The 9,595-nt window shown below is 20.8% G+C and overlaps 5 protein-coding genes across 5 annotated transcripts in view; 2 read left to right on the forward strand and 3 right to left on the reverse strand.

Moving 5' to 3' along the window:
• Nucleotides 1-143: 143 nt before the first annotated feature.
• Nucleotides 144-4,601, forward strand: irlC (IRE family protein kinase; the record flags this gene model as incomplete). The annotated part of the gene is made up of 2 exons (XM_641041.1): nucleotides 144-445; nucleotides 569-4,601. The coding sequence occupies 2 exons, from the start codon at nucleotides 144-146 to the stop codon at nucleotides 4,599-4,601; spliced, it is 4,335 nt and encodes a 1,444-aa protein (XP_646133.1).
• A 1,162-nt stretch (nucleotides 4,602-5,763) lies between these two features.
• Nucleotides 5,764-6,195, forward strand: DDB_G0269634 (hypothetical protein; the record flags this gene model as incomplete). The annotated part of the gene is made up of 1 exon (XM_641042.1): nucleotides 5,764-6,195. One exon carries the CDS (start codon nucleotides 5,764-5,766, stop codon nucleotides 6,193-6,195), a length of 432 nt encoding a protein of 143 aa, XP_646134.1.
• Nucleotides 6,196-6,414: 219 nt separating this feature from the next.
• On the reverse strand, nucleotides 6,415-7,629 carry DDB_G0269636 (EF-hand domain-containing protein; the record flags this gene model as incomplete). Its single annotated transcript, XM_641043.1, has 1 exon — nucleotides 6,415-7,629. The coding sequence occupies one exon, from the start codon at nucleotides 7,627-7,629 to the stop codon at nucleotides 6,415-6,417; it is 1,215 nt and encodes a 404-aa protein (XP_646135.1).
• A 561-nt stretch (nucleotides 7,630-8,190) lies between these two features.
• On the reverse strand, nucleotides 8,191-8,864 carry dr1 (hypothetical protein; the record flags this gene model as incomplete). The annotated part of the gene is made up of 2 exons (XM_641044.1): nucleotides 8,191-8,496; nucleotides 8,634-8,864. The coding sequence occupies 2 exons, from the start codon at nucleotides 8,862-8,864 to the stop codon at nucleotides 8,191-8,193; spliced, it is 537 nt and encodes a 178-aa protein (XP_646136.1).
• A 693-nt stretch (nucleotides 8,865-9,557) lies between these two features.
• The window catches only part of DDB_G0269640 (hypothetical protein), a gene marked incomplete at both ends in the record, with an annotated part of 913 nt that continues 875 nt past the window's right edge, over nucleotides 9,558-9,595 (reverse strand). Inside the window, one exon of the mRNA XM_641045.1 lies at nucleotides 9,558-9,595. This exon is cut by the window's right edge and continues 179 nt beyond it. Within this exon, the coding sequence (XP_646137.1) occupies nucleotides 9,558-9,595 (38 nt within the window).

The following is a 9,595-nucleotide window of genomic DNA, read 5'->3' on the forward strand; positions in this document are numbered from 1 at the left end:
AAAAAAAAAAAAAAAAAAAAAAAAAAAAAATATTTTCATTTATGCAAAAATAAAAATTTAAATTAATGGTCCAATAAATAAATAAATAAATAATAAAAAAATAACAAAATTAAAAAAAAAAAAAAAAAAAAAAAAAAAAGAAAATGAAAAGTAATTACAGTACATATCTTTATAAAATGTCAGAATTAGAAAGGATAGTGAATGGTGGTGACGTTTCAAGTATTTTCATTGAACAAGATGATGTATTAGGTGAAATTAAAAACTTTAACTATGATTTATATACAAAATATGATTCATTAGTTTTAAAAGATCCTCAAACTCAAAATAATTCACCAAAACCACCAAGCCTAGAAATATTTATACTAGTTAATTTAATAGCGTTATGTGGTAGAATTAATGATAAATTTCCAAATTTAGATAAATTTTTAACTCATTATAAATATGCGTATGTATTTTAAATTATTTTAAATTATTATTATTATTATTATTATTATTATTATTATTATTATTATTATTATTATTATTATTATTATTATTATTATTATTATTATTATTATAAATATAATAGTACTAATATATTTAACTTATTAAGTGAAAATATTATAAATTCTATTGAAAAATTTAAAGAAACATTATCAAAAGATTTACCAAGTTTTCAATTATCAGTTATAGCGAATAGTTCAATTGTAAAAAAAGATAATTCAATTATAAAGTTTTTAAGTTGTTTTGGATCATTTATGAAATTAGAATCAATTGAATATTTTGGATCAGTATTTAATAGTTTAATAGGAGAAGAGGACCAATTCTCATTAGATTTATTACAAGTTTTAATTGATAGTTCAAATGAATATAAAAAGTTTTTACAAATTTTAGAATTTAATCAATTACAAAAATATTATGATGATGGTCATCTTTGTTTATTTCATTCAATTAAATTTGATAATTTAAATGAATTTAAATTATTATTTAATGATTCTACTTGGTGTCAACAGCAACAGCAGCAACAACAAATAAATCCTCAAATATTTTGGTTTATACTTTGTAAATATAATTCATCAAAAATTGCCCATTATCTTTTAAATGATTATCAAATTAATAAAAAATCATTAAAACAAAAGAATCCATTAGAAATTAGTCCTGTAACTCTATTAGAAATCGCTTTCTTATGTTTTAGTGATAAAATTGCAATTGTATTATTTTCACAATTTAATTATCATGAATTATTACCAAAGAAATCAAAAATGAAACATTTAATTAAATCAACTTCAACTTTAATAAATAATAATAATAATAATAATAATAATAATAATAATAATAATAATAATAATAATAATAATAATAATAATAATAATAATAATAATAATAATAATAGTAAAAATATCGGATTAACACAATATACAGTTTTAGAAGGTTATTTTTTAATTAATATTAGAACAAGGAGTAGGATAGCACCATTTATCGAAGTTTTAACAATGAATGGTATCCATTTAACAAATGATATAATACATACTAGAATTAAATCAATGAGTTCTGATTCAATATTTAGAATATTTACAGAACAATACCAACAACAACAACAGAATCCACTAAATAATAATCAAAAACAAATTCAATTTAATGAAAATTTCACAAGACAACAAAAAATAGATTTCGATAATTGTCCAAATGAAATTGATACTTTTATTTTAGATAAAACTCAATGTAATTTAATAACATTATCTCAAGAGTTTTCAATCAAAGTTAGAGCATTCACATTTTATTTGTCATTTGGTGAAATATTCACTTGTTCTTGTGAAGACTATAAAAGAGAATTCTCTTGTAAACATATGTTTTTCATTCTTTTAAATTATTATCATGTTCCAAGAAATTCCTATCTAATCTATCAAAGACAATTTACAGAGATTGAAAGATATTCAATAATTATGAATATAGATTTAAGTAAAATTAATTCAAGAATATATGGTACTCCAAATTTTAATACTTTTTTTAAAATTAAATCATCACCATCATCAACAACATCACCATTTCAAAGTATTAATAATAACAATAATAATAATTTAAACAATAATAATAATAATAATTTAAATAATAATAATAATAATGAAAATGAAAATAAATTTAAAGAAGATGGTGATGATGAAATTTTACAAAATTTAAATAGATTAAATTATATATTATTAAGGGATTTTGAATTTGGACCAAATGATATTACAACTAAACTTCGAGAAACTCATATAAATCTATTTGATAGATTATTACTTATAGAGGATAATTTAGAGGCATTGGATAAGATATTAAAGAATTTCACTCAAAAAGGTTGTACATTATCAAGGGATTTGGTTGGTGATCGTAATCTATTGGTTTTAGTGGCAATTCTAGATTCAACTTCAAAAGAGAAACTATCATTATTGAACAAGTATTGGCCATTACCTGAAAAAACGAAAAAGTTTGCTATTCCATTAATTTTCTTTGCAATATCTGAAGAATGTTTAAAAATGTTTATTCAAATCTCTCCAAATTTAGTTAAATCAACTTTAAACTTACATGATTGGATTTCAATTCTAACTGAATTCGCCTTAATTAATGAAACTTTCTTAGACCATTACCCACTTTTATCCGCTTGGTATAGTGATGCTCGTTCAGTTGAAACCTCATTATTTAGATTATTCACCTGTATGGATAAAATAGATTGTATAAATTACTTAATTCAAACCTATCTTTTACCAATTCCAACTTTCAAAAATACTCTAAATAATTTTGAAACTTGTTACTTTTTTGAAACTTATTTCCTTGAAAACTCCTCAATCAAAGCTGAACAATACTTATTAGAACAGGAACTATTAGAAAAAAAAAAACAAAAAGAAAAAAAAAAACAAAAACAAAAACAATCAAAATCAAAAATTATTAATAATCCTTTATCATCATCATCATCATCATCATCATCACCATCAACTTCTAATACTACAATCACCTCAACAACACCAACAACAACAACAACCACCACCACAACAACAACACCAACAACTACAACAACAACAACAACAACATCATCACCAAAACAAAAACCTATAACTCCAATTAAAAAAGAAATAGAAAAAGAATTTGAAAAAATTGAACTTACTACACCACCACCACCATTGGCAACAACCAAACAACAACAAATTAATGAAAATTATGATATTTCAATTGGTAAATTTAAATTTAATAGAAAAGAAGAGAATGTATTAGGTAGAGGATCAAATGGTACATTAGTTTTTAAAGGTATTTGGAATAATAGAATTCCAGTTGCAATTAAACAAATGCAAAAGATGTTTAATCCATTAATTAGTAAAGAGATTGAAGTATTAATTACATTAACAAATAAGAATTGTTATAACATTGTAAGATATATTGATCAAGAAGAAGATGAATCATGCGTTTATTTAGGTTTAACACTATGTGATGGTTCTTTGCAAAATTTAGTTGAAAAAGGTGATAATAACCTGACATTAACTCAATTTTTAGGCTATGATATTAATAGCAGTAGTAAAAATAATTCAAGATTATTAGAACTAATTAAAGATATTGTTTATGGTATTCAATTTTTACATCAACAAGGTATAGTTCATAATGATTTAAATCCAAGGAATATTTTAATTAAAGATGATAGATTCATTATATCGGATTTAGGGCTAAGTAAAATGGAAGTAACTTCATCATACTCATTTACGATGCATGCTCCAACTGGTCAAGAAGGTTTTCATCCGGCTGAAGTACTATTAGAGAAACGTAAAACTAAATCTGTTGATATCTTTTCAATGGGTTGTATTCTATTTTATTTAATGACTGGTGGTCAACATCCATTTGGTGATAAATTCTATCGTATTGTTAATATTTTAACAGATAAACCAATCCTCGAACCATTGAAACATAATTTAGTAGCATGTGATTTAATTAGTCAAATGATATCAAAAAATGAATCTGATAGACCAACAATTGAAAAAATACTTTTACATCCATTCTTTTGGAATCATGAAAAGAAAGTTAAATTCATTGATGCTTCTTTAAATTTATTTAAAGATTCAAATGGTTTATTCACTTCAAAATTAAATAAATTAATTAATTATCAAGAAATTAATTTAAAAAATAATATTGATAGTAGTAGTAGTAATAATAATAATAATATAAATAGTAATGTAATTAATAATAATAATAATAATAATAATGGTATGGCGACTAATATACCATTTTTATCAAAACCATGGAACCAATTAATTGATCAAACTTTAATTGAACATATAATAAATAAACAAAATCAATTAAATGGTGTCGGTAATAATAAAAAGGTAATAATTTACAGTTTTGATCAAGTAAAAGATTTAGTACGTTGTATTAGAAATACAATACAACATCATAAAGAGATTCAAAGATTAGTTAGACAATCACCATCATCAAATGGTGATAATAAACAAGAAGTTTTGGATTGTTTAGAGAGTCAAGAATTAGTTTTATCTTATTTTGAAGAAAAAGTTCCCGACCTTTTACTCTTTCTTTATCAAAAGTTTAAAAAACATTTGGATTCAAAATCCTTAATTTATTTTAATGATTTAATAATTAAATAATTATATCAATAAAATAGAGAAAAAAAAAAAAAAAAAAAAAAAAAAAAAAATTAGGTCACTTTGGAAGTAATGAAAGCGTTTTATCCATTCATAGTGACTTAATTCTAGAATTAATTAATTATTTCAAATCTATTATATTTTTAAAAAGAAGAAAAAAATATATAATAAAAGATTTTTTAAATAGTAATTTAAAAATATATCTACAACCTTGAATTAATTCTCCATTTATTCTAATAGGTTCATATTTAGATTTGTAATTAAAACTGATAAATATTGATTTTTTATTCATGTGCACACAGATTTCTTTATTCATACCTTAAAATTAAAAAAGAAATTAATAAAAAAAATAATCATATTATTAGAAAAAAAAATTCTCTTGAAAACTTAAAACATATGTACAAGCCATTCTTTTTATTTGAACCCATCTATTGTTTTTATTAATAGATTTTTTATTTTTTATTTTTATTTTGTTTTAAAAAAAAAAAAAAAACTATTAATAATCCTTTAACAATTTCCATAATAATATTAACACACACACCATCTTGTAAAACATTTTTTTTTGTTTCCTTTTGTTTTGTTTTTTTGTTTTTATTTTTAATAGAACAAAATTACAAAAAAAAAAAAAAATTATGAACAAATAAAATAATTGGATTGTAAAAATGACTAAAAATAAAAAATATAAAAAATAATTGGTCTCCACATTCTAACCACATCTTTTTCCTTTTTTCAAATAAATATTTATTTTTGGGGTAAAATCTCATTGATAATGTGTTTAATCCTAGCAAATTGTGTAAATAAAATATTATTTATCGTTCTACCCAAACGCTCCTTTTATGGTATTTATTTTTTTTTTTGTATTTCTGTAATTTTTTTTTTTTTTTTTTTTATTATAATTTATTACATGAATTATAATAAAAGATTTATTTCTCAATTTTAGACCCAATAAATATAAGTAATTACTTTTTATGTAAGTTACATTTCTTAAAATTAATATAATGAACACTTTATTTTTTTCATTTAAATAATAAAGATTTTTTTTAAAAAAGAAAAATAAATAAACTATAAAAAGCATTTTTTAATATTTCATAGTCATATTATTAATTTCCAAAAAAAAAAAAAATATAAAAATAGATTTTTTTTTCCCCAAAAATAAAAAAAAAAAATGAAATTTTCAAACCTAGTAATATTATCAATTATTGTTTTGTTTATTGGATTATTTTCAAACAGTGTAAATTGTGAAAAAGAACTTTCTCATATTGTCAAAAAATGTCCAAGAAATTCAATAAAAGATGATCCATTCAAATTAAATGTTACCATGCATATTACTCAAGTTGCTACATTTACTGTAAAATCATTCCAAGATGTTTACATTTCTGGTGGATGTTGTGAATTGTCACAACCTCAAGAAACCGTTTTTACCTTTGGTTATGGATTTGAACCAAAAACCAATTTGGGTGAAATTTATCAAGGTGTAAAATTAACTGGAAATTTAAGTTATAAAAAAGATGGTAAAGAAATTAAAAAAGAAGATGTTAGTTTTATTTTAAATAAAGTAGTTGCAAATGGTTCTTATGTTTTAAGAATTTTTAAGTAAAACTAAATCTGTAAAAAAAAAAAAAAAAAAAAAAAAAAAAAAAAAAAAAAAAAAAAAAATTTAACTATTAATAAAATCAAAAAAAATCTTTTTCTTTAAAAATTTATTTATTTATTTATTTATTTATTTATTTATTAATTAATTCTACAATTAAAATTTTAAACATACCAAAAAAAAAAAAAAAAAATAAAAAAAAATAAAAATAAAAAAAAGATGGGTTTAAAATTTTTGGTTTTGCCTTTTTTTAGCAAGTGCAGCATCCAAATCACTTGATAATGCAACTCTTTGTTCAAAAGAGATTGCGCTACCTGGTACATTTGATTTTGGAACATAACTTGCTGGAATAAATTCACTATTTGGTTGTGTGAAAAATGATTGTTGTTGTTGTTGTTGTGGTTGAAATTGAGCTTGAATTACATTAGGAGAAGATGAAGATGATGATGGATTAAATTGAACTGAAGTTTGTTGGAATGATTGCCAATCATTCATAGTTGTTGGTGATGAAATATTATAAATAGTTTTTGTATCAGGAACTAAATGTTTTGGTAACTCTGATGGTAATGATATACCATTTTTAATTGCGTAAATTAAATGCATTGCTAAACAAAACTCTTCTCTATCCAAATGACCATCTTTGTCGATATCTGCCAAACTCCAAACAAGTGATAAACTATCATTTGATAAACCAGATTTTTGGAAAATTGGTTTTGCAACTAAACCAGATAATTTACTGCCATCACTAGCTCCAATTTTATAAAATACATTTATATATTGAGCTTTTGATTCGTTACTAATTGCTGGAATTATACCATTATTATTATTATTATTATTATTGTTATTATTATATTGTACAATATTTGGTGTAATATTACCAGAATTGTTTAATAAAGAATTTTGTTGTTGTTCCATTGACATTGGTAATTTACTTGGAAATCCTTGAAGCATATTATTTTGATAAAATGAGTTATTATTGTTATTATTATTACTATTATTATTATTATTCATTCCATTGTTTATACCATTATTTGAATTGTTGTTTGAAAATCCACTTGAATTTTGAAATGATTGTTGTTGTTTAATTTGTGGTTGTAAAACTCCATTATTATTAATACCATTGTTAACGTTATTATTATTATTATTATTATTGATGCCCATGTTATTCATATTGCTCATGTTACTAAAATTGTTCATATTATTCATATTATTCATATTATTCATATTATTCATATTATTGAAATTGTTCATATTGTTCATATTGTTCATATTGTTCATATTGTTCATATTGTTCATATTTCCACCACCAGTGATATTGATACCACTATTCATATAACCAATACCAGTATTTTGGTATTGGAAATTCCCCCCATTTTGAAACTGTTGTTGTTGGTAATTTGATTGTTGTTGGAAATTCGATTGTTGTTGGTATTGGTACATTTAAATTGGTGCGAAATAAATAAATTAATAAATAAATAAATAAATATTTAGATATAAACAAATAGATAAATTGAAAGAATATTATTTTGAAAAAAAAAAAAAATAAAAAAAAAAAAAAATATTTAAAATTAAAAAAAAAAAAAAAAAATTAGAAAAAAAAAAATTAAAAAAAATTAATATAAATTAAATTTATATGCAACTGCCATTGGTGGTGTTATGTTATCAAGAAAAGTTGTTAAAAAAAAAAAAGAAATTTTTATTTGAAAAACTTGTTTGCAAATTATTTTTATTTTTTTAATTTTTTTAATTTTATTCCTTTTTTATTTTTTTTTATTTTTTTAAGATATCAAACAAATATTTTCACATTTATTTAATATTTTTATTTTTATTTTTTTATTTTTTAAACAAATATTTACACTTAGTTTTTTATTTTTTAAGATATTAAACAAATATTTTCACATTTATTTTTATTTTATTTTTATTTTTTTATTGTTATTATTTACAAATTATTATTATTTTTTTTTTTTTTTTTTTTTTTTTTTTTTTTTTTGAGGATAAATATTATTTTTGAATTGTAGAAGTGGTTGTAGTGTTTATATCAGTTTGTTGTTGAACAGAGGGTGCTTGTAAGCCACCCTGTTGTTGCTGTTGTTGTTGTTGCAATTGTTGTAATTGTTGTGCTTCTGGAGAAGCTTGAAAGGCAGATCTTGCTTTTGCAAATAATAATTGTTGTTCTCTAATGAGTTGTTCTGTTGGTTTACCTAAATTTTCGAATTTTTTACTACTCTTTGATTTTGTACTAACTTCTAATTTGTGTTTATCATATACATCTGATACTTTTTGTGTATAATCTGAAAATCCTAATTCCTATTGTAATTAAATTAATTTTTTTTTTTTTTGTGTTTATGTGTTTGTGTGTGTGTGTGTGTGTGTAAATATTAACAATAAACATTATTTTTTATTTTTTATTTTTTTATTTTTATTTTTTTTTAAGATTAACCTACGGTCAATGCTTTAATTACATGCTCAGCGGCAATAGTTCTTTTTTGTTCTCTACCACAAATATCATTTGCTTCACTAGATATTAAATGTATGAATTCTACACAACATTCTAATATGAGATCTCTTGTCTCGTTTGAACATTTTACATCTTGTGGTAACATCTCTTTAATTAATTTTGATACTGTTGCCTTTGGTAATGACAAATTATCTTCCTTATCATTTTTATCACCCATTATTTATTTTTATTATTATTATCTTTTTAATACAAGCTGTTTTTTTTTATTCTTTATTCTTTATTCCTTTATTCTTTATGTAATATCTATTGAAAACAAAAAAAAAAAAAAGTTAATTACTAATGTATATAATATTTGTTTAACTAATGTTCACACAAAATCGTTCAAAAATTCATTTACAAAAAAAAAATAAAAAAAAATAAATAAAAAAATTTTAAAATTTTTTTTTTTTTTTTTTTTATTTTTTTTATTTTTTTTTTTTAATTTCTTATTTTTTTTTATATCCACATAAGGCAAAAACTGGAAATAGTTTACCTCTACAATATGAAATCTACCAATATTAATTTCTTTGAATAACATTAAAATTAAATTATTTATTTAATCCATCAATAGGAAAAAAAAAAATTTTAAATTTTTATTTGATACTCCCCTTTTTTTTTTTTTTTTATAAAGTGATAATCTAAAACCAATAAATAACCAAAAGTGTTTAAAAAAAAAAAAAAAAAAAAAAAAAAAACAACACTAAAAAAAAAAACAAAATACAAAAAATAAAAATAAGAAAAGGTATCCAATTTTAACCATAATTATGTTTAAATATTATTATTTATTTATTTTTTTTTTTTATTTTTTTATTTTTTTTATTACTTGGGTTTTTTTTTTTTTTTATTTTTTTTTCTTAATTACTATAAAGATTTAATAAGTTTTATGTGGGTGAATATTTTCAATAATAC

The sequence above is a fragment of the Dictyostelium discoideum genome (assembly GCF_000004695.1).
Source record: "Dictyostelium discoideum AX4 chromosome 1 chromosome, whole genome shotgun sequence".
Classification (NCBI taxonomy): Eukaryota; Evosea; class Eumycetozoa; order Dictyosteliales; family Dictyosteliaceae; genus Dictyostelium; species Dictyostelium discoideum.